Raw genomic sequence first — 24,037 nt, 5'->3', positions numbered from 1 at the left:
AACTGCTATGCCCCAGGTCTCCCTCCACCTCCACCTCCACCTCCAGGCACTGAAAACTCATCTGCAAAGAAAACAAAGTGTCCCGCTCTCCTGTAGTTTCCATTCTGATCCTTTCATCTCCTTCCGAAGTGCGTGTTCCCAGTGCTTGTGTTCCCTGCTGAAGCCCTTGTCGCGCTGTATAATAGTCCTGTGTGTGTGTTTCTGTCCGACTAAACCCTGTCTCCCGATGCACAGCTCCCATGCTTTGCTCACAGGCAGGCACCCACTGAATGCTCAATGACTGACCTTTGGAAATGTGGTCAGCTCCTGTTGCATATGGAATCTACCCGTGAAGTTATCTAACTCTTTCTGAATTCTAATATTGAGTTATTTTCAACAAATAAGCCATTTTGCTGTCTATAGGAATGACAGATGTCAAGCTACTTCTGATGGACTTACACACGTTAATGAAGCACCGACTAAACAGGCACATAGGCTTAACCCATACTGTGTGATTCCTCAAGTCCCAGAATCCTGCATCCCCTTCCTCTGGGTTTCTCAGCCTGCCTGGTATACTCGTGGGCAGACTCTCCCTCTTTTCTCCTGGAGACCAGCAGGGAAGTTAATTTGGGAAGCTACTTATCTTGTTCCCTCTCTCTTGACCCCAAAGGTAGAAACAGAAGAGCAGGTGCTAGCAACGTTCTGTGGCCAGGAGACTACAGACACAGAGCAGACCCCTGGCCAGGAAGTCGTGTTCTCCCCCGGCTCCTTCATGTCCATCACTTTCCGGTCAGATTTCTCCAATGAGGAGCGATTCACAGGCTTTGATGCCCACTACATGGCCGTGGGTAAGTTGGAGAAGTGGATGGCTCATCCTCAGGTCTCCCTTTCTCTCTAAAAACTAGAAGTACCATAAGCTTCCTTTTTCACAAGGAACACATACATACTCACCATAGAGATTCTGCCATTAATGTCTTACTGCATTTGCTCTATCATATATCTCCCCATCTATCTTCTATCTATCCATCAATCCATCCTTTTTGGTGCATTTCAAAGTAAATTGCAGACAGCAGTACACTTTTTCCTAAATACTTTAGCATGCAAATCATTTTGGTGAAGAGCAATATCTATCTATAATTTTCTTTCTTTGAATGTAAAATTTTTATTCAATGAAATGGACAAGCCTAAGTGCACTTGCACTTGTTGATTTTTGAGAAATTTATTTGTATGTGACCCAAAGCCCTGACAAGATATTGAACTTTACCACTGACCCAGAAAAATTCCCTTATATTCCTTCCCAATCACACTCTGCTCCCATCTCCCTTAGAAGCAACAACTGTTCCAATTTTTTTCCACCATAGCTTTGTGTTGCCTCTTCTGAAACTTTATATAAATGAATATGCACAAAGTATATTCTGGAAGTGAGGATTCTTTTACTCAGGGTAAAGTTTCTGAGGTTCGGTCATGTTGCAACACATTGATAATTCGTTCCTTTCCTGGCAGAGCAATTTTCCATTGTATAAATATTCTACAATCTGTTTATCCATTCTTCCACTGATGGACACCTGCGCTCTATCCATTCTTTTGGCTCTCCTTACAGAGCCAACCTCCTTACAGAGGTTCTCATTAAAGAGGTTTCCTGTACTAGCCTTTTTCTGGACATATGCTTTCACTTGTATTGGGTAAATATCTAGGAGTAGTATTATTGGGTCATAGAGAAGGACTATATATTAATTTCACAAGAAATTGCCAGACCTTTTCCAAAGGGTTTTTGTACCATTTTATATTCCTTCACCAATGTATCAGAGTTTGATGTTGTCAATTTTTCAATTTTTAAAATTTAAGATTCTGGCGGGGTATGTAGTGGTACCTCATTATGGTTTTGACTTATATTTTCCTGGTGACTAATGATGTCAAGCATTTTTTCATGTGCCTTTTGGCCATTCCTGTATCTGTTGGGGAAAAATATACCATCAAATCCTTAAATCGGGTTGAGAACATACATTTTAATGTTTACATTTCCACTGCTGAGGGAAGTGACAAAAAGAGAGAGGCGCAGCATGGACTAGACGTGAAGAGTGAGCTCTGGAGCCAGCCTCCCTGGCTGTGAATGCTGACTCCACCACTTACCATCTCTGTGACATGGAGTAAGTTCTTTAAAGGCCCCAGGTCTCTGTTTTATCATCTGTGGAATGTGGATGGTAAGAGGGTGACAGTCCTGCTTGCTATTACCACAAGCATTAAAGGGTACTGGCATCACGAGGACTCAGCTTGCCTGGCCTTGAACCTGGCTCTCTGCCATCTTGGGTAAGTTGCCTTGTGCTGCTCTGAGTTCCAGTTTCCTCATTTGTAAAGAGAAGGAATGGCTACTTCTGGGCTTTATGTGAAGCTAGCACAGGGAGTGGCCCATACAACGTGCTCTGTAGATGGTGGCTGTTGTCTTCATCCTCACACATGGATTGATTGCCCTGCAGATGTGGACGAGTGCACCGAACGGGAGGATGAGGAGCTGTCCTGTGACCACTATTGTCATAACTACATCGGCGGCTACTACTGCTCCTGCCGCTTTGGCTACCTCCTCCATACAGACAACAGGACCTGCCGAGGTGGGGCCCAGGGATCACACTACATGCCACCATTTTGTGCCATGTTTTCCAATAAGATTAGGGGAGGCTCCGAGGAGGGACAGATACGGAGTAGGAACAATTAGAAATGAAGCCAGAGAGCTCGGCCTCAGATACCACATGGACGAAGATGCTGAAATGCCCACCAGCTGGAAAGTCTGGGTTCAGGTTCCCAAAGGACCACATTTGAGAAGCCCTAACCTCTAGGCCCTCTTTCTTCCTCAGCAGCAGGAATTTATGCTCTCCTACTGTAGGTAACAAGCCTGGCCAAGTTATGGGAAAACCTGGGTTTCCTGGTCCCCTTGCTCTGAGCCATGAGCTTGGCCTCACCCAGCAATTCCTTTTCTCCTCACTCCCATGGCCTCCCATGTTCCTCTGTGATCAAAAGAACCTCAGTCCAAAGGAAAGATGTGGGAAGAGAGAGGCAAAGAGAGACAGCAAGAAAATGCCCCATTCCTTCTCTCTTCATCTTCCTGTCTAGTCAACATGCCCACCCAGCTGTTGTGTCCAGGCAGGGCAGCGATGGAGAAATGGACAAATAGAAGGCTTCAGCCACTTTCCCTGAGGGCCTCCCTGGCTAGTGGGGTAATTGCCACAGAAGAAAATGGTGAAATGTAATCAGTGCTGTAAAAGAAGTGTGGGCTTGGTACAATCTTACCTGAGTTTACACTGCGTAGCAAGCAGACATGTCCCAGAGATGGTGACCCTTGGCCGAGAACAAAGACGAAGGAAAAGGAGGGTGCTTCAGGCAGAGAGAAGAGCTTCTGCAAAAATTCAGAGTCTGGGGCATTGACAGCAGATTAGTATAGATGGTTACAGGATAAGGATTTGTGTTTTAGGAGAGTCTCATGGAAACCACGTGGAGGATCATTGGAGGAGAGCAAAACTGGAAGCAAGACTTCCTTTCCTTGCTCCTTCAAAAGATTCCCTTGCTTCTAGGGGAAAACAAAACAAAACAAAACCCATGTGACTCATCATTATAAAGCAGGCACATACAGGAGGTTTCTTCAAGTGGGCTCTATTTTCTCTGCTTTTCATTCTGGAGGTGTTTACTGAGTATCTACTACATGCTAAGTACAGTGAAGGCTGAGAATGAGTAGAGCTTCTCAATCTTTGTTTTCAGTTTCTCCTCTGCCTCCAGGAGACTTTTTAAACATTATCTTCCTAATTTCCACTAGCTGTGAAATCTTAATACCACAGGTAATACTATATATGTGTTTATGTACTCTGTCCATCTGTGTATTATGAATAAAAGGAATAATCACTCCAAAAAAATACCCCAAACAATTTTAGCCCCCATGGGGGCGATGTCACCCCCCAGAGAGTGCTTGGGGTAGGAAATGAAAAGAGATGAGGATTCAAGAGGATTCAAGATTCTCTTAACCATGCTCTGCAGCTCAAAGCTATAGGACTTCAGGTTAACCGTGCCCCTTCTCTGAGCCAGTTTTCTCACTTGCAAACGAGCACAATAATTAGGGGCTTAGAAAGGATTGACATCCCAGATTTAAGATGGGTCAGCCCAAGGAGAAAGTTTTGGTGGCCAATAAAGGGCCTTTGCAGGGCTAAGCTATGGCCATGACCCCAGGACACTGGGTCCTTTGTTGCAGCTACAGTGGGGAACAAAGCAGAATCCCTGAGCTCAGGGAACTTACAATTTAGTGGGGCAAGAAAATACACCAGCAAATATACTACATAATGTCAGGTAGTAGTCAGCAGCAAGAGGAAAAACGGCAAAGGTTAGACGCCAAAGAGTGATAGTATGTGTGAGGATTCTGTGTTGGATGAGGGATCAGGAAGACTTTGAACAGAGAATGGAGTTCTGGGCTGAGGGGAGAACAAGAAAAAGAGGTCCAGTTGATTCCCCCTCCCACTCTGTCTCAAAACCTTTCCATCTCAGACCTCTCCTTTCCTCTCACCAATACCAGAGAATCTGATGAGAAGGCTTTCACACTCTGAAAATTACTAGATGTGTGATCTTGGATAAATTAATTCTACCCATCAGTAAAATAGGGATAGTGATGCCTTCCCTGATTGCCTCTCAGGACCAGTGGGAAAAATATAGTAACAGATAACAAAGGCGTTGCTGTGGCCTTGGATTTGGTGTGCCATTTTGCTCTGGTCTGTTCCCACAGTGGAGTGCAGTGACAACCTCTTTACCCAGAGGACCGGCGTGATCACCAGCCCTGACTTCCCCAACCCTTATCCTAAGAGCTCGGAATGCTTCTACGCGATCGAGCTAGAGGAGGGCTTCATGGTCAGCCTGCAGTTTGAGGACATTTTCGACATTGAGGATCATCCTGAGGTGTCCTGCCCCTATGACTACATCAAGGTAAGCCTATAATGGATGCTCACCCTGGAGGTGCTGGGAGATCTTGGTTGAATTGGGAAAATTGATATTCTTGGCCCTTTATTTTCTCCCAGGATAGGGGATCCAGCTGCTTGCTTCCCAAGAGGCCGTTATTTAAAATACCATCTACCAGCTTCATCGGATCCAGCCTAGGGATCTTCCCTGATTGAATGCTAACTTCTTGGCCACCTGTAGAATCCCTTTTGCCAAGTTATATGACATCATCATGAAGTAATACCAGAAGTGAAGGTCACGGGGACCATCTTAGCATTTTGCCTACCACACACAGTAGCTCAGGAGCTATGCTGTGAGCCTTCTCCAGGCACTTAATTTCATGGGGCTTCACTTTTCCCCCCATCCACAATAAGGGTGATAAGATAGAGATATCACCCAGGATTGTAGAAGTCACCAGATGAGGGCTTGGGAGTCCTGATTCTTGGAGATGGAAAGAAAAAGAGTGAGAGACACAGGAAGGACCTGGTCCTGGGAGTCCGAAAATCCAGATCAGCTAATAGTGCCTACTTCCTTCTCTCCATTCCCCACAGACTGCATCCCAGGCCAAACCCCATCATCTCTCTTGCAAAGCTTCCAGCTGGTTTTCTTGCTTCCACCCTTGCCCTACATTGTCTGCTCTCCACGGCATCGAGGCTGAGCTTTATAAAAGCCAGATTAAATCAGGGTTGTTCTTGGAAGTGAATGTAAATTCCTCAACACCATGTGGTGTTCGCCTGCCTTTCCTACTTCATGCTATGGTTCTCCCTCTGCTTCAGCCACTCTGGCTTCCTTTCTGTTCTTAATACTTGCTGGGTCCTTTCCCACCTTTGATTTTAACCTTTACATATGCTGTTTTCTCTGCCTGGAAAGTATTTTCCCCTCTTCCTTATGTCTTAAATCCAACCAAAGAAGCCATCTGTGACCACCTATTTGAAGTTTTATTACAAAAATAAGTAAAGTTTAATCTAATATATAAATAATAAATTAGGTTACACAGATTGTACCACATAAATTATAAATATATAGGATATATTTATATTATATGTATATATCATCCTGATTTTTTTTTTATAATTTGTGCCACCGCATGTAATTATTTTGCTTGTCATTTATTGTTAGTCCCACTCCCCCATCCCTGCCATCCTTGACTAGACTGCAGATTCTGTGAGAGCGGAGGCCCTTTCTATCCTATGCCCCTGGACAGGGCTCTGTTCCTTTCTGAGCCTGGAATGCTCATCTCTGAGAAGAGAGTTATTAGCCTGCCTCATCCACTACCAAGATTGTTGTAATCTGTAAATGAGAGAGTGGAGATGGAACTCTTTGGTGAATGGTGATGCCTACTAAAAAACACACTAAGGGTTCCTATGGAGGCTTCCAGAAAACCGGGGTTCAGTATAGAGATGGTCCCAGCAGCTGCTACCACTGCTCAGATGTAACCCTTTTTCTCCATCTTGCTCCTCATAGATTAAAGCTGGTCCAAATGTTTTTGGGCCCTTCTGTGGAGAGAGAGCCCCAGAACCCATCAATACCCAGAGCCACAGCATCCAGATCCTGTTCCGCAGCGACAACTCAGGGGAGAACCGGGGCTGGAGGCTCTCGTACAGGGCAACAGGTAACATGGCCTCTCTCTCTGTGGGTCATGCTTGGTCACTGTGCTCAGCCCTCATGGGGCAGTGGCTGAGAGATGAGGGGTACAGGCTTGGGACTCCCCTGGGGTTGTGGCAGGACCCCCAGCTCTGCTACAGAGGAGTGTGGAGCCAGGTATATTCTCCCTCCTGACTCAGTTTCCCATCCATAAAATGGGGGCAAGAGAAGCAATAATGGTGGGTTTAGACTAGACATAGCTTTCAAACCTACTACACTTCAGAATCACATGAGCAGATTTAAAAAACAACAACAAACAAACAAAACCCCACCTTATTTCCTAAACTCTTCTCTTTCACACTGATTCATTGGGCCTGGAAAGAACCCTCCCAGTTCAGCTCTCTCCAAGGCTGGGGCAGGGATTTCAGTGTGGGCCCAAAGTTCGTACTGTTTCATCATGGAGGTTTGACTCCTGTGGCCACAGACTGATAGCACCCACAGGTGTCATTCCCCAGTACTCCAAGGCAGCCTGTCCTGGCCCAAACTCTGGGAGAGCCATTTACCCCAGTAGTCTACAGTAAGCTGAGGAAGAAGAGGGTGCTGGGTGTGGCTAATCCAGCTCATAGATCTGATATCCTGGTCTTTCCTGCATTATCACATTGGTGTCCAATTCTAGGGAGAGTTTGTCCAGGAAAAATTGTCAGGGGTAAACTCGGGCCTGGGAATTCAGTCCAATGTAGCCTTTGGAAGGGAAAGCTCAGAGGCATATGGTCACAGTCTCTCTAACACTTTGAAGAATGGTCTTGGGGAGAAAAAGCAATTAGAGTCATCCTGAGCAGCCCAAGAGGACAAATTCTGCCCTGTGAGAGCAAATTACAAGGAGACAGATTTTAATTGAATAGAAAAATACTGTTCCTTTGATCAGAGGAGTCTAGTAAGAAAGGTAAAGGTTTGCTAGGTATTGAGTTCCCTGTCACTGTAGGAATAAAAAAGATGTTTGGTGTCTACTATGGAAGATGTTGTAAAGGCAGCCTCAGACAAGGGTTGCACTCAATGACACCTAATATCCTGCCCAACCCTGAGTCGTGATGAAATCATTTGGCCAACCACCTCGTTTTACAGATGAGGAACTAGAGGTCCAAGTTGGAAAGTCAGCTGCTCAAGCTTCCAGAATAACTCTTCAGGGCCTAGAAGGTACAGGCCCACAACACCCAGTTCTGTGGGTTTCCCCTGCACCACAACTTGCACCCCAGGGGCCAGCTGCCTGTTGCAGACTTTTCCTTGTTTTCTCACCCACTGTCCTTTCATTGCTCTCACCAGGGAATGAGTGCCCAGAGCCACAGCCTCCTGTCCACGGGAAAATTGAGCCCCTACAAACCACGTATTCCTTCAAAGACCAGGTGCTCATCAGCTGTGACACAGGCTACAAAATGCTGAAGGTACAGGGTCCTGCTGGGGGAGGAAGAGCCACCAGGCCAGAGGAATGCTCCAGGGCCTCCCAAGGCCGATGGGCTTCCAAAGCTTGTCATGGTCCCACCATAGGATTCCCTAACTTCCCCATAAACCTCCAACGTGTTCCAGAAATTCCAGTCCTTTGAAAATCCAAAGCATGCATCCCAGGTTTTCACCTTTGGAAATGGCACAGAAGTCCTCTATCAGAGCTTGGGCTGATTTAAATATCAAGATTCATTCATCCCTACAATCAGGACAGACAACATTAACAAAGTTCATCAATCAGGCCTACTGGGGGAGACTGGGACAGGAAGGAGAGCTTTTAGAGATGGCAGACAGATGGTGCTCACTCTCCTTGGAATCACCTGGCTGATTTAAAAATAATATGAAATGACCTCACAGGCCCCTCACGTGAGGTGAATTAAAGCAGAATCCCTGGGTAAGGGTCGGTGATTGTTTTTTTGTTATGTTACCCAGGTGAGACTGGTATGAGCCAAGCTAGAGGAGGGTTCTCAGGGAATGCGTCTTCACGTAGGGTCCTCACCACAGCATCACATCACTTATTAGAAATCCAAGCCATGCTCTCCAAGCCAGGCCCACTGACTCAGAAACTCGGGGCGGGGCGGTGGGGGGGGGTGCGCCGGGAGGGCAGTGGTCTGTGCAAAAGATAGTGATGTCTACTATGTTTGAGAGCCACGGCTCTAGAACAGGAGTCAGAGGTACAGTGTTCCCCTTTCAGACAGTTGTCCAAGCCCTTTCTTCCACACAGTCCTTGCCCCTCTCCAGAGTAGGAACAGGGACCATGAATTCAGCAACTCTCTATTTCCTATCATCGACAACTGGCTTTGGAATTTGAGCTGGTTATACTGGGAAACAACCTCCTTCGAAGGCCACAACTTCTTCATGTTTTTTCCTAGGATAATGTGGAGATGGATACATTCCAGATCGAGTGTCTGAAGGATGGGACATGGAGTAACAGGATCCCAACCTGTAAAAGTAAGAAAACAAAATTGGTCTGTGATAAAGACAATGAGCTCCCCAGCACTGGTGGGTTCTAACCAAGAGACCACACAAAGGTGAAAACTTAACAGGTGCTCTCAAAGAAGGTTGGGGGCAGGAATTCAGCAAACACATAAGGGCTAGACCAAAAGGCTATTGTTTCTCTGGGCAGTAAGATACCAAGATTCCGAAGGAACCTTCTTGTTGGTCCCAGTTTACTTCCTAAATACTAATTTCACCTCTGCCTACAGACAGGTTGCCAAACTTGCTAAAGGAGTAGCTTGTCCCCAGGTCTGAAATGAGCTCTGGCCATTGCTAATTAAGGAAACTATTTCAGCACCAGTGCCCAGAGCTCAATGACCTTGCCAATCTCCGTGTGGCCATCAGCCATACCCACTAAGGTTTCTGGAACAGCTCATGATTTAGGGCCTGTCAGGAAAGGTTAGTGCAAAGGGTCTGTGTAAAGCAGGGGACACAGCTCTGTATTGGCTCTTGAGACGCAGAGTTCTTGCAGTGCCTCTGCTCCTCACCCACCTTGCAACCATGGACAAGATCCTTCACCTCAAATTAAAATAAAAAGTTGAACTAGCCTTAATACTCTAGAACATATTGGGGGCATTTCTCAAATACCGCTCACTTAGTGAGCATTGTAAAAATATACCAGCTGTCACGCTGTCCCCTTATCCAGGTAGTTCTAGTTTGAGACTTGTCAAGACCACAGTTCTAGAAAACTCATTACAGCAGGACTAAGGAAGGGAGGTGTGGTTATGGGAAGGGGAAGAAAAGAAGGACAAAGGGGAGGATTGGCTTTAGGCCAGACAGGGAAGAAATCAAGTGTTAGGGTTGGTCCCGCCCAGCCGCATTTCATGACTGCATATAAACTGTGGTGTCTTTGTCCCTTCTTCTGAAAGGCTCAAATTCCCTAGGCAGGCAGATCCACTCACGCAGCCTCGTGGGACACTGTCAGGGTGAACTCTCTTGAGGCAAATCCCAGGCAGAATGTTTGAGAATATTTGCCTTTAAATTTTTTTTTAACAAGATGATGTGGCTGGAGTCAGAGCACAATGTGGGAAAGCGGGGCATCTTATGGCTTCAACAATCATTCTCCGGGTGCCTCTAGGGAACTCAGATAGAAAAGACAAGGTTCAGAATCTGAGGAACTCAAATGCCAGGAGACACATCCCCACCTCGTCCAACCCGTGGCTCGCGTGTAGTGCTAGGACTGAGTTCTGTGGGAAGCACTGGGCAGGGCAAAGCAAGGGGGCATTCTGAAGGAGGAAGGAAAAGAGAATGGGGTGTGTAGAGGGGAGGGGAGGTTTAAAGTCAGGATGTTCTAGATCAAATCCAGACTCAACCCGTTGAATGTCCCCAAGCCATGCACTCAGACTTTTGGCCTCAGTTTCCTGCATTCTTGATTATTCAAAGGACCAGTTGAGTTAATGTACATATCATACCTGTGGGACCAACTGGGAATAAATGAAAGCCCCATAAAAATGTCTTTCTCTCCCCCCCACCCCCGCCACCACCACTCCCCACACCAAACAAACCTCCTCATTTGGCAGAGGCTTTTCTCTCATTCATGCTTTTGGAAGGCAGAAAACTTGAATAATAATTTTTCCCCTAATAACGCATGCATGCTTTTTTAATTATAATGGAAGTTCTGGTAAGAGTAACACACTACTGTATTTGATGGTACCGTCTCTTGTGACTTATGTTAGTATACTAAAGAATGCCTGTCATTTTGTACTAGAGAAAAGAAGAATTTTTTTTTTCTCCTGAATATGACCTGGTTCTTCCAGGATAGCCTGGATTAGGATTCTTAGAATCCCCATTCAGACATTCCTGGCATCTCTGCTCATTCACTGAGCAGGTTCCTACTCAGCATCTCTCTGCCCCAGGCACATGCTAGGTCCTAAGGGAGGTATAAGGATGAGCAAGACTGAGAAATTTCAAGCCCTGAAGGATTATGAGGAAAGAGGTGGGGAACAGACAAGAAGTGTGCATGTGTAGTGAAGTCACTTGGGACAGGAAGTGGGAATTATGGGTGGTTGTCCGGACCCTGCCTCCAGCTTGTCATGGTGACCCAAGGCAAGTTCCACTCCACCCTTAATGTCGTATGCCAGATGAAGGCTTGGACCAGATGAATACAAAGCTCGTTCCAGGGGCAGAATGCTGTAATTTTTATGAGCCAGGACTTATTGACTATGCAAATTCTCAGAGTGGTACAAATTCCACAATCCCAAACCCTCACCCACACCAGCTGTACCTCAACTGCATTCTTAATCAGCCTCATGGGGCGATTTCTGTATTTCCTGCATGAACTGTTTCTTGCTTTGCTTGCTAATTTTTCTCTTTCTCTTCTTTCTCTCTCTCTCTTCCTCTCTCTGCTTCCTTTGCCTGCACCTCCTGACCCTTCTTTGATCTTCACCCCGGTGGCAGAAACCGAAATGGATGAGGAGAACGAACTCGGGTCAGAGCAAGAGACAGAGTGAAGGACGGGACCCCACAGAGTGCAGACGTCCAAGAATGGACCACTCACGAGACCCTGGGGCCCCAGAGCTCCTGCACCCCTCCCCACCCCACCAACACTCCATTTCCAATTCCTGTGCGGATGAGTGTGGATGCTGAACAAGACAACACAGTCGAGCAGTTGAAACTGCTGTGTAAAGAACAGTTTTCCCCCTGGAGGGCTCACCCGTCCTTCAGTCAGTACGCTGGAAAATAATGAAAGGACAAGGAGGATTTTTTGTTTTTTTAAGCACCTCCAAGTGAACCGTACTTTTTTCAAAGGACAGATGACTTTGGTCCTAGAGATGCAAGATTTCATATATAACTACGTAGTCCTTGGCTGACCAGGTCAAAGTGGGCCCTGGTTCCTAATCCACTCCACACTTGAAGCTGAAATGGGCCAGAAGGCCTGTGACTTGATGACTTTACTGTTTTTATCTGTTGCTCTTTTCTAACAACCATGACTAGGTGAAACTAACACTAAGTCCTAGAGCGTAGGTTTCGCAGGAAATCTAGACAAAGCCTCATCCACGAAAGTTTCTATTCCATGTGGACCTAACACAGGCGTGAAAGTGCATTATCTGAAGTTCTGTCCTCTGGGCTGGGGCTTACAAATCTCGCATTTCTGAAAACTCCCTGATTAAAGGTTTCAAAAGATAGGTATCACCCTCAAAAGCCACAGTCCTCACCCTCCGAGCCATGGGACATCACTGGTCACATGATAAAGGGCTCTGTGGTGGTGGCGGGAATCTCTGCTTCAGCCTGAACAAAACCAGAACAGACGCATCAGAGAAGCCGTGCTTTACGCTGGGACTGCTCAGTCTGTGTGCTGATTAAATGGGTTCTTGATGCAGGCAGAGCCCTGAAAGGGTGGACAAGGGCAGGTACCTAGTTTGTGGTGTCAGCCTAGGATAAGGATGCCCCTGAGAGCAGAGGGGAGGTGGGCAACAGAGATGAACATCAGCTCAATCTGTATGTGTAAGCCCCCAAAGTGTGACAGATACTGTACTCGGTGAGACAGAGGGAATCCTAATAGAGGCAGAAGATTTTATATGGGCCGCCATAATGGCAATCCTGAGTAGCATAAGATAAAATGCACCGGAGAGATGAACCCCTGTAAGGAGAAATGAGGAGGCAACCCTAACCAATTAGAAGACTAAGAAAAGACTTTCAAGAAGAAGCAGTGTTTGATCAAGGCCTCAGGGAGGCCAGAGCATGGACCCCAGGGGTTCCCGTGTAGGGAAAGCAGGCGAGAGAGTAGCACAGTTAGGGGTCTGTGATGCTGGAACCCAAGGACACCGAGGGTGGGGACCAAGAGGCGCTGGGGTAGGGGGCCACCCCGAGGCCGGAGGGCCGGGGGAGCCCATGGTGTGTCATTCTCCGGGAAGTCCCAGATTGTGGCAGAATACACTCGGGACTGTGGCTCAAGAAAGATGTGTCTGAAGGAAAATAAACGGCAGCCAGAGAGGACGGCAGAGACAGAATGTGGACTGGTGCGTCCCATCCCAGAGGATGATGAGCAAGGGAGGCCAAGGGGAGGGACAAGGGAAGGGCCTTGTGATTCCGGGGTGTGGAAGTGGCCAGAGGGAGTGTTAGAGAGAGGATGAGACCCTTCCTAAGGCAAAGAAGCAAGACCAGCTGAGGAAGCAGGTTCTGGTTTAACATCTTTGACTGTGCCGGGCTCAAGGCCGTAAGGAAAAGGAAGTCGTCTCTAGGTCCCAGAGAGACATGGTCATTCATCTGCCATGGTAGACTTGGGGGTACAAGCATACCACCCCACTCACCACACCCAAGCCGAAGCAACCCTCTATCTTATACTGCATCTCACCTCTATCTCGCTATAGGGCCAGCGAAGTTACTTCTCTGAAGTGATAGGAAAGCAGGCCCTGTATTCAGGAAATCTCTCCCTTGCCAGCCAAGGGAGGCTCTCAGTAGCCTAACCAGCTAGCCGTGTCCAAGGCCAACACTTCAACTGCTCCCTCTGGAACGAGGTATTAGGTCCAGAGAATACTTTAGGCAAAATGAGCTGCTAGAACAAAGTTAAGAGAGACAAGAGTAATACCAAGATCCAGGCACCACTCATTGGCATTTCCTTAAAAAAAAAAAAAAAAGAAGAAGAAGAAGAAGAAAAATCAATCTACTTTGAGACTCAGCAGGAAAATACATTTAAAACTGTGTTATGGTTTTAAATAATATATATATATTACTGCCTCTTGTGATCCCAGTGCTGACTCTCACTCACACAGAGTGGAAGAGTATCTCCACTTTTGGGTGATCAAAATGAAAGGGAACAATTTGCCCAAGGGGATTAGAGGTCAAGACAAAACATTAGCCAGTTCTCTTGGCTTTTGCCTTCCTGGTGGATAGGAGACACCTGCTTTTACTCTCAGCCTTCACCCCTCTCCGCCAGAGTGGAGGGCTTCAGATCAGGTAACTCTTTGTTCAGTCAAAATGTTGAATTTAGAGTTCTAAACTTTAAAACTACAATTTCTGGGTAGCATCTTAAGGGAAAATTGCCCTCTCTTTCCCAATGAGGGAAACTGGGGAAACTGGAAATTCTTTTTTTTTTTTTTTTTTTTAATGTTTAATGCTGCCCTCTGAAATTACCAGGAGGTTAATAGCTGATGTCCATCATTTCCCCATTAATATTGATTTTAAGCCATTTTAAGTACAACACAGATCCTTAAGAACTGTCATTTGGTTTTCTTAAGAGAACACTGGGTTTAAAGTCAGGTCTAGTTTTCTGTTTGTCACACTCACTGTGTGACCATAGGCCAGTCGAGTCTCCTCTCTGGGCTCATCTGCAAAGTCAAGATGATACTCTGGATTGTCTGCCTTGGGGTCCCTTAGCAGCTACAAAGTTCTATGATTCTTCTGTGACTCTTCAACTCTGGCATAGGCTATTAGACTGAAGATTTCCTTAGAAATGAGAACCCCCCACTAAAAGAAGGCTTTGAGGGGGCCCTGACAAATTGGGGCCTCAGCCTGTGACTTGGCTTCTGGGAGACTCATGCCAGGCGCTGGGCAGGCGATGCCCCTAAGACCACCTCTGAGGAGCAGGGTCCTACAGCCAGATCCAACATCCAGCCCCCAGCAATTGGACAACATAAGCAGGTGAAGGATGAAAACTGAGTTTACTCCACAACCCACCCTCCTGCCTTCTGTGACCAAGCAAGATGCCTACGGAGAGCTGACAGGGTGGGACCGTGTACTCATGCAGGAGCTACTTTCTTTCTGTTTGATTTTGGGTTTTGTATGCCAAGCACCAATGTGAGCACGTTAACAGCTCTTACTCAGCACATGGTCGTCAGGAAGAACCGAAGCTGCTTCTGTTTATGTCAGCCAGAGGTTTTTCCCTCCGAGCGGGAGTCTTCGTATTTGGGCAGGAGAGACCAAGAGGATTGCACAATAGAACTAAAAGTCAGGAAAAGGGCTATGGGGGAGAAAGTCTGGGCCCTGCTTAGATCCCAGTAGTCCTGCCCCTGCCCTGGAGTTGACACCAGGCTAGGTGAGTTGGTCACACGGTATTGCCACAGTGGATGGGAGACCCCCAAAAGCAGTGCCACCCATGGTTGCACAGGCCCTGCACCATTCTCATAGACTATAACATTGCTCTCCACACCTGTGTGAAGTGCACAACCTGCACGTCTATATAAGTCAGCCGCACCATATGACCTCAAGAAGAGCAAAGGCTAATTGAGGGGTGTCACTCTCTTCTCTCAGTTGCAGACTGTGGAGCCCCAGCAGAGCTGAAACATGGGCTGATTACCTTCTCCACCAGGAACAACCTTACCACATATAAATCTGAGATCCAATACTCCTGCCAGCAGCCCTACTATCAGATGCTCCACAATATCACAGGTGAGCCTTCCATGCTAAACCAGCCCCCTTCCGCCTTTCACCACTGGGTCTCAGGGCTAGACTGGGGGCTGCAGCACCAGGCCACAGGCTGAAGTTTGGGGAGAATTGGGAGGAGAAACATTTGAGGGCATGTCTCACCTCTCTCTGCCATAGGCTGGTGTCCCAGGGGTTAGGGCACAGGGCACCCCAGCACCCTCACATGCACACCCAGAGCCCCTGACAAAGAAGGAACCCTCAGGGAGATGGCAAAGACCTGCAGTTCTGCCTCTGCCACAGACTGGTGCTAAGAAAATTCTTCCAATTTCTCTAAGCTTCCAAGTCCTCACTTTCCAAAAGGGGAACAGCAGTATTATTCACAGAGCTAATGTAAGACTCAGACAAGATAGTGGACACCAGTGTGGTTTCTTAAAGAGATTATTAAGTGGGGAAAGGAGGAAAGGCAAGTAAGCCACAGAGAACTGGGGCAGGGCAGGAGGGGGTGTTGCAGAGGGGGTGGCAGGTGCCTTAGGGGGAGGAAGTGCCCGCTAGGGGGTGGGGCCAGGCGGATGTGGGAGGGGTGAGGGGGTGCCAACAGTCAGGCATCCCATTGTGTAGAGCTTCAGCCTCCCTGCTGAAGAGTGTGCTGTTTGTTTTTGAGGGCAATGGGGAGCCGTTGGTGATTCTGAGCAGAAGGAAAGCATAGATTCCCATTTTAGAAAGATCCTTGAGGTTGCAGGGAGGACTGGCTTAAAGAGAATGGCTTCAGAGAGACCATTTGGTCTCTTACAATTGTACGTCTTTACAATTGTCCGCCATAGAAGAATTAAGAACCCAGATCTATTTTCCATGTACTACAAATCAACCCTTTCTCCCTCTTCTCTTGCCTTTTTTCACTCTCCCAGGTATATACACCTGTTCTGCCCAAGGAGTCTGGATGAATGAAGTACTGGGGAGAAGCCAGCCCACATGCCTGCCAGGTACCTGAGTCTCAAGTCCTCTCTCTCCAGGTCTCCCATCCACAGTGCTCTGGCTGTCGATGGGGTGGGGATGGGGACCATGATGCTTTGTTTTTCTGTTAAAAGATACTTCAGAAAGCCAAAGATAGAGAAGCCCAACCTCACACCTTTGCAAACCAACCAGCTTCTATATTCAGCCTGTGCTATTATATCAAAAGCCTTTGGTCTCTTTTCTCTGTAGTTCTGCTCCCTTCCCACCAGGTTTTCCCTGCAAAGGTTTGTGTGTGCACCTCCTGTGCACCAGGGAAATCAGGGAAGTGGGCACCCTGTCCTCAAGCACTAACTGTGCTGTAGAGGAGATTAGCAACATAAGACATAATTATAGGACAGAGAAAGAAGTTCTTCCAAAGAGCAACCTGTTCAAGTCTTACTGACTGCTATGACCTCATGGTTTACCCACTGACCCCACTTTAAAATGAAAAAAAAATTTTCTGATAATAGAAAGTATCACCATGCATAGAGATTTGGGGGACATTTTGTAGATATTTGCTTTAGCATTAAAAGTATGGGTGATTTGCATTGCAATCATAGTGCACACTTATATTCAAATCAACTTACTAGAAAATTATAGCCTCAATTGCGCACTGTAGGGTGAAACAAATAATCTGCACCCAAAAAATAAATAAATAACAGTCATGGCACAGAACTTTATACTTGTAATATAAGCAAGAATAGCAGAATTGATTTAATCAATCAAACGGAACTAATCGAAAGACACAACTGTTCAGGACAGCACTGGGGATCGATGCTAATCCCATCTGCATGTTTGCCGAACAGCAGGAGCTTCACAGTATAGTTAAATGTTGGCTGACATTTGTATTTTATGAATAAGAGCATTGGGAAAACCAGGTGCATTTTAGTAACTCTCCATATCCACTCAGTAAGCTTCTAGATATCAGATTTAGATGTTAAAATGTAAAGACTATGGAGTTGTCTATCATTATACTTAAGAACCAAAGAAAATGTTAGCATTCCATGTTGGCCATCGCAGTTGCTATGAGATTCTAGAGAAGGAAGAATTCATTCCATGTGGTAGTCTGGGAGTGGAGGGGTGAGAACTAGTTCGGAAGACTTCATTTGGGAGCGCTTTATGATGAAGAAAGAACTTGGAGGAGGTGGAGTGGAGGAAAGGTCAACATACCCATACCGTGCTAATCCCCATCATCTCATTTAGGCTTAGCCCGGAGCACACCCAAGGGCACAGTTGAACACTCAGAGAGGATGGGGAATGGTGGAGTTCTGGCAAATAGGAAAAATCTAATTCTCATTTTGCTAAAATATCATGTGGGCCGAAGGAAAAAGCACTTCAGGCAGATTCCATCCCGGGCAGCCATGCAGCAACCTCTTGAAGGGGAAGAGTCATTGAGCTGGGAGTCAGGGGCTTGGGTCCTAATCCTGGTGCTGTCATTTTCTTATTGTGATCTTTGGTAAGTAATCTCACCTCTCTGAGGCTAGGATTCCATATCTCAGAAGTGAGGGAGCTGGATAAGGTGATCCATGACATTCTATGATCCTTAATGATCATCATCCTCTATATTTATATAGAACATCTTAGAGACAGGGAGTCATGAAATTCTTTTAATATGTGGTGTTGGGAAGAACCACGGTTCACCATGGGACCATGCCAGAGATTTCTAAATTCTTCTCTCTTAAAACATCAACATTGAACACAGAAACAAGCCAGAAAGGAAAAAGCCATTTTATCTAGCATCTTTATATCCACTTTTCCAAGGAATCATATTAAGCAAATATTATTTGTTCTTCATTTGACACATGAGAAAATAGGATCAGTGAGGGACAATGACTTGTCCAAGGCTACCCACGGAGTTAGGGGCAGAGCTCGAAGGTGAAGCCAAGACTTTGATATCAACACAAGTAATGCTGAGCCATTCTTGACTCTGATTGTATTTCATGATATCCTCATGGACCCAGAATTCTAAAATATCACAGTTTTGTTTTAAGGGCCCTCCCTCATTACCTCCAGGGCTCTAGAGCCCAGCTCTAGTTTCTCAAGAAGATTCCTTTATTCCAGAAAAGAGTGGATGGAGAATGGTAGCAGCAAAAATAATGGCCTCATTTCAGTGAGTTCTCACAAGGCTTGTTGCATCATTCAACCTCTTGAAAGTACAAAAGCATATCAAGAAGAAAAACAGACTTTAGGGGAGAAAATGATTCCAGAGTTACAAGAAACGGGCTCTTCTTCTGGCTCTGTCACTAATGACTTTGAGTATGTCACTTGCCTTCTCTGAATCTCGATTTCTACATCTGTAAATTAGTGGTTCTCCAAGCTTCTGCAGCTCTGACACTAGAGAAAGGCACTGCTCAGTGCTGGCTTTGTTGTAAGCATGGACTCAGCCACAGTCCTGGCCTTCACCAGTTGAGGGCCTTTCAGCACTAAATGAGCTATTGTGTAAGGCCAGTCACAGATTGTCTTGAAATGTCACCTCATAGGCTGCGACTTGTAGCCAAGAGCCTGGCCTTCCACTCTGAAAGATGAGGCAACAGAAAGTTAGCAAAGGTCAGCTCACATCTGGCCTGGTGTGAATGACAGGGTGCCTAAGGATCATGGAAGAAGCCTTTGGCTTCAGGAAGAAGAACATCTGAAAAGCATTAGGTTGCTGAAAGCCTGACATCCCAAAGTTCCCAAGAAAATTCAAATGTTCCTTGGCCTTTGAAGGATCGTTGAAAGTATCCAGGACCAAAGAGTGTAGCCTGGCCATTTGCAAGGAGGAGGAAGCCCACACTCATGCCAGGCTTACCTCTAGGGCCTAATAGCCCTGCTGGGAAGGCTCATGTGAGCTTGTTCTTAGCCAGCGGAGGAGTGGTGCTGAAGACCCCCGGTTCATAGGCCAAAGGCGTTTGACTACAGGAGGCTGGTGGTGCATGTGCATGCTCGGGGTACAACTCAGTGGAATGAAGTTTGATCAGACCTTTCTTCTTCCCCTGAAGGTACTACAGGGTTCCTGGGTGCAATGATGGGAGGCCCAGAGTAGGGCCTATGCATCATTGCTCGTAGATTATGCCACCTTTCCCTAACCCTGAGTACGCTGGGCACGCATTCACAGCTTGAGTCCTTTAGGCTGAAGAAGAAAAAGTTGCAGAGCCCATGGCCATGATTTTTATGTGTAATGAGGCACTTTGGGATATAGGACAAGACATTGACCTATATATAGATGGGACAAGATATAGCCCTCTGCTAATGACCCTGTTAACTTCATAGCCATGTGACCTTGGGCTAATTGTTTAACATCTGGAGAGTTTTACTCGCCTATAAAATGGGGTGACCAGGGAACATGAAATAAAAATTGAGGGAACTTGGAATTTGAAAGAGCCACAGAGCTCATACTGACCAACTTCTTCATTTAGCAGATCAAAAATTTAAGTCCAGATAGACAAATCTACTTATCTAAGGTTGCATAGGACATAAGAAAGAAAAGCCAGGTCAAGACCCTAGGTATCTTGGCTCCCAGTCCAGTGTTTGCTGTGACCTGCCAGACAGCCTTTTAGTTTCCTTCTCTCTCTGAAAGCCCATGTCCTATGGTTTCCAGAAGTTTTCTAAGTATCCATACAGCATGGGCCACTTCTGGAATATGAGATCATCCAGGCCAAAGCAAACTTAGCTGGAAATGGTTCAGGATGGTGGAGGCCCGTGCATACAATTGTCTAATCCATAGATGGCACTGGCTACAGAAGGGCCAGACCATACACAGGCCAACTAGAAAGACTGAGGTCAAAGGTCACACCCGTGCAGAGCTCTCCGGGGCCGCCATGGCCCTGTAATATAGAATAGGGTCCCATTGTGGCATAATCTACAGTGGATGAGATGTGAATTTCTTCTGGTGGCTCTTTGCACATGGCTGATCTGACCAGTCTCTGTCTCTTGTCCCCATTCCCTCCTTCTCCTTACAGTGTGTGGTCAGCCCTCCCGCTCTCTGCCAAACCTGGTCAAGAGAATCATCGGGGGCAGGAATGCTGAGCCTGGCCTCTTTCCATGGCAGGCCCTGATAGTGGTGGAGGACACCTCGAGGGTGCCAAACGACAAATGGTTTGGGAGTGGGGCCCTGCTCTCTGAGTCCTGGATCCTCACGGCAGCCCACGTGCTGCGCTCCCAGCGAAGGGACAACACAGTGATACCGGTCTCCAAGGAGCATGTCACTGTCTTCTTGGGCCTGCATGATGTGCGGGACAAATCAGGGGCTGTCAACAGCTCTGCAGCCCAAGTGGTGCTCCATCCAGACTTCAATATCCAGAACTACAACCACGACATAGCTCTGGTGCAGCTGCAGGAACCTGTGCCCCTGGGACCCCATGTCATGCCCATCTGCCTGCCAAGTCCTGAGCCTGAAGGCCCAGAACCCCACATGCTGGGCTTGGTAGCGGGCTGGGGTATCTCCAACCCTAATGTGACAGTGGATGAGATCATCAGCAGTGGCACACGGACCTTGTCAGATGTCCTACAGTACGTCAAGTTACCCGTGGTGCCATATGCGGAGTGCAAAACCAGCTATGAGTCGCGGTCGGGGAACTATAGCGTCACAGAGAACATGTTCTGCGCTGGCTACTATGAGGGTGGCAAGGACACGTGCCTTGGAGACAGTGGTGGGGCCTTTGTCATTCTGGATGACTTGAGCCAGCGCTGGGTAGCCCAAGGCCTGGTGTCCTGGGGGGGCCCCGAAGAATGTGGCAGCAAGCAGGTCTATGGGGTCTACACAAAGGTCTCCAACTATGTGGACTGGGTGTGGGAGAAGATGGGCTCCCCACAAGGTCTGGGGGAGCTACAGGTGGAACGGTGAGCTGACTGACATCCTCAGGGCCTGCCTGCCTGCCTGCACCCAGCCCAAGAGAGGCTGTACACGCACTTTCGATGGCACACTCCAAGTTACTTGGCAGACCAAATGGAATGGAACACGCTGTCCCCATCCTCCCAAGACAGCCCCTGGGGCTCTGAAAAGGCTTCACACAAGACGCCTGGGTCCATGGCCCTGAGCAAGCTCCTTCCCCTCGTAGGCCTCACTCTCCCTGAAGCACAATGAGGGAGCTAGCCCTCTGGCCAATCCCAGCACTTCTCTCCAGGAGGGCTTGATGCAGTGGTCTTCTACACTCCTACTCACCTACCAAACATTCCGGTCCCACTGTTGGTGTGCCTGAGCTCAGACTTGACTATTAGAAAATCTTACCTTATGTTGAGTTGAATGCTGAGTCCATATATTTTCCTAGATCGGCCGTCAGTACAGACAAGTCTAGTCCCTTCTAGGGGAAAAGCCCTAGGGCTTCAGGAGATAGGGATAAGACCTCCAAGCTCCTGTCTCCTAGTGTGATGTCTTGGAGTACTTTTGTTTCTTGGATTTTTCTCCCCAAAGCTTCTTGTAGTCCAAGCCTTATCCCTGTGTTCTCTATTAAAGGAAATCTCTCTATTAAAGGACAAAGAGAAAGCTGGAAAAGTTTGTGGTGACTAGAGGCAAGAGACTATCAGTGGGAGGTTCCCCATCTCTGATAACTTTCTATCGCCAATTCTGAACACATCATTTAGACTCATATGTCACTCTCCAATACCAGCTAACAACACAGGTGTCTACACCTGCCACTCCAGACAAGCATGAATCAAACTTCCAGCTCTGAAGTGTATCATCTGAAAAGGCCACCAGAGCCCCAGCCCCAGGCACAGAGACTCAACTGGATTGTCTAGATAAAGAGAAGACAAACACCATGCCCCGCTTCTGGGCAGGAAAATGGTACAAAGAGTGAGCTCAGAACATTAGGAGTAACCTGATCCCACCAGACTGCCCAGTGTGCCTGCAGTCTGAGCTCTTCAGAGAACCCACCTGGCATGGACGTTCAGAAAGATCCACTCCTTGGGTTTCCAGGAGCCAGACAAGGGAAGACGAGACTTGCCCATGAAAGGACAGCCAAGAGTGCTGGGTTCTAGCCTCAGCTCTGCCCCTAACTGGCTGTCTAACCTCTCACAAATCACTTTCCCTTTGTGGGCCTCAGTTTCCCCATCTGTAAAACGAAGACATCAGATGCCCCTCAGGGTCCTTCTAACTCTAGCTTTCAGGCTTCTGATTGCCAGCAGCCTCTCCTCTGAGCCTCACAAGGCCGATTGTGTTCCTCCTCTCCAGAATTTGCTCTTCTGGGTATTCTCCATCAGAGAGAGACAGCCAGAGAAGTCCTAAGAGGGATTCCAAGAGAACAATTGTGAAGTGTCCATTTTTCCAATTGGCTCATGAAAGCACACTCCTATGTCTGTGAACAGTACATGTAGAGGGTGCTATATTTTGTATATTTTATATCACAAGCTTCTCTGCACTCTGTTTCTCCTGTCAGGGTCTGAAGTGGAAATAAACTCTCTGTGGATAACCAACAGCCTTCATTCTGGGATTTGATGATTGTTTGTTTTTTTAATTTAATTTTATTTTTTCAGTGTTCCAAGATTCATTGTTTATGCACCACACCCAATGTTCCATGCAATATGTGCCCTCCTTAATACCCACCACTAGGCTCACCCATCCCCCCATCCCCTCCCCTCCAAAACCTCAGTTTGCTTCTCAGAGTCCACAGTCTCTCACGGTTTGTCTCCCCCTCCAATTTTCCCCAACTCCCTTCTCCTCTCCATCTCCCTGTGCCCTCCGTGTTATTCCTTATGCTCCACAAATAAGCAAAACCATATGATAATTGACTCTCTCTGCTTGACTTATTTCACTAAGCATAATCTCTTCCAGACCCATCCATGTTCATACAAAAGTTGGGTATTCATCCTTTCTGATGGAGGCATAATATACCATTGTATATGTGAACCATATCTTCTTTATTCATTCGTCCGTTGAAGGGCATCTTGGCTCTTTCCACAGTTTGGTGATTGTAGCCATTGCTGCTATGAACACTGGGGTACATATGGCCCTTCTTTTTACTACATCTGTATCTTTGGGGTAAATACCCAGTAGTGCAATTGCAGGGTCATAGAGTAGCTCTATTTTTAATTTCTTAAAGAATCTCCACATTGTTTTCCAAAGTGGCTGCACCAGGTTGCATTCCCACCAACAGTGTAAGAGGGTTCCTTTTTCTCCACATCCTCTCCAACCCTTGTTGTTTCCTGTCTTGCAGTCTTGTTAATTTTGGCCATTCCAACTGGCGTAAGGTGGTATCTCAATGTGGTTTTGATTTAAATTTCCCTGATGGCCAATGATGATGAACATTTTTTCCTGTGTCTGTTAGCCATTTGTATTGATGATTGTTAATGTTTGTTTATTTGGCTTTTTGAAGAGAGACTGGCCCCTCGTTAAGCTCCTATCCTCTCATTACAGAAAAGGTACAACTTTAGTCATCTGGACATCATCTAAGAAGGGGTGATGAGGAATGGGGGCAGTCTTGGAATGTGTCCCTCTAAGCTACACATGCCTTCACTCAAGTGCCTACTGTTTAAGCCCTTGACTTCAAAGAGCTCAAACTAGCATGCAAGACAGGGTTCCATGCATGTAAGTCTCACAAGGGTGAAAGCCATCAAGTGTCATAAGAGGAGTAGAGATTGCAGCTCTCTAGGCACTTAAAGGTGAGGGAGCATCACTGAAGGGGATCTAGAGAGCTTTGCAGAGATGCTGCAAAGAATTCAGGAGACAGGAGAGAAAGGCCAGAGTGGATGAAGATGGAGCAGGGAAACATGCATGAGTAGAGCAGGAGCAGTGGGGAATCAGGGAGAG

General features: G+C 46.8%; 1 protein-coding gene and 1 long non-coding RNA gene across 5 annotated transcripts in view; one reads left to right on the top strand and one right to left on the bottom strand.

Annotated features, from left to right (window-relative positions):
* The window catches only part of LOC309846064, a 495,527-nt gene that overhangs the window by 263,204 nt on the left and 208,286 nt on the right, over positions 1-24,037 (bottom strand). The window lies entirely within an intron of this gene.
* The window catches only part of MASP1 (MBL associated serine protease 1), a gene marked incomplete at its 5' end in the record, with an annotated part of 63,605 nt that overhangs the window by 27,830 nt on the left and 11,738 nt on the right, over positions 1-24,037 (top strand). For 2 of the 4 annotated variants that reach the window (XM_082694076.1, XM_082694075.1), the window contains 9 exons: positions 650-827; positions 2,454-2,585; positions 4,736-4,932; positions 6,409-6,556; positions 7,849-7,967; positions 8,898-8,976; positions 15,211-15,348; positions 16,230-16,304; positions 20,253-22,706. In XM_082694076.1, the coding sequence (XP_082550202.1) occupies positions 650-827; positions 2,454-2,585; positions 4,736-4,932; positions 6,409-6,556; positions 7,849-7,967; positions 8,898-8,976; positions 15,211-15,348; positions 16,230-16,304; positions 20,253-21,136 (1,950 nt within the window). In that variant the 3' untranslated portion in view covers positions 21,137-22,706. Of the gene's footprint in view, positions 1-649; positions 828-2,453; positions 2,586-4,735; positions 4,933-6,408; positions 6,557-7,848; positions 7,968-8,897; positions 8,977-11,418; positions 14,993-15,210; positions 15,349-16,229; positions 16,305-20,252; positions 22,707-24,037 lie in introns of those variants that run through there. The other 2 variants (XM_082694077.1, XM_082694078.1) reach the window with 2 other exon arrangements.

Source organism: Mustela nivalis (genome assembly GCF_964662115.1).
Source record: "Mustela nivalis genome assembly, chromosome: 1".
Classification (NCBI taxonomy): Eukaryota; Metazoa; Chordata; class Mammalia; order Carnivora; family Mustelidae; genus Mustela; species Mustela nivalis.
The sequence above is the reverse complement of the archived record's forward strand: the minus strand, read 5'-3'. Positions and strand labels throughout refer to the sequence as shown.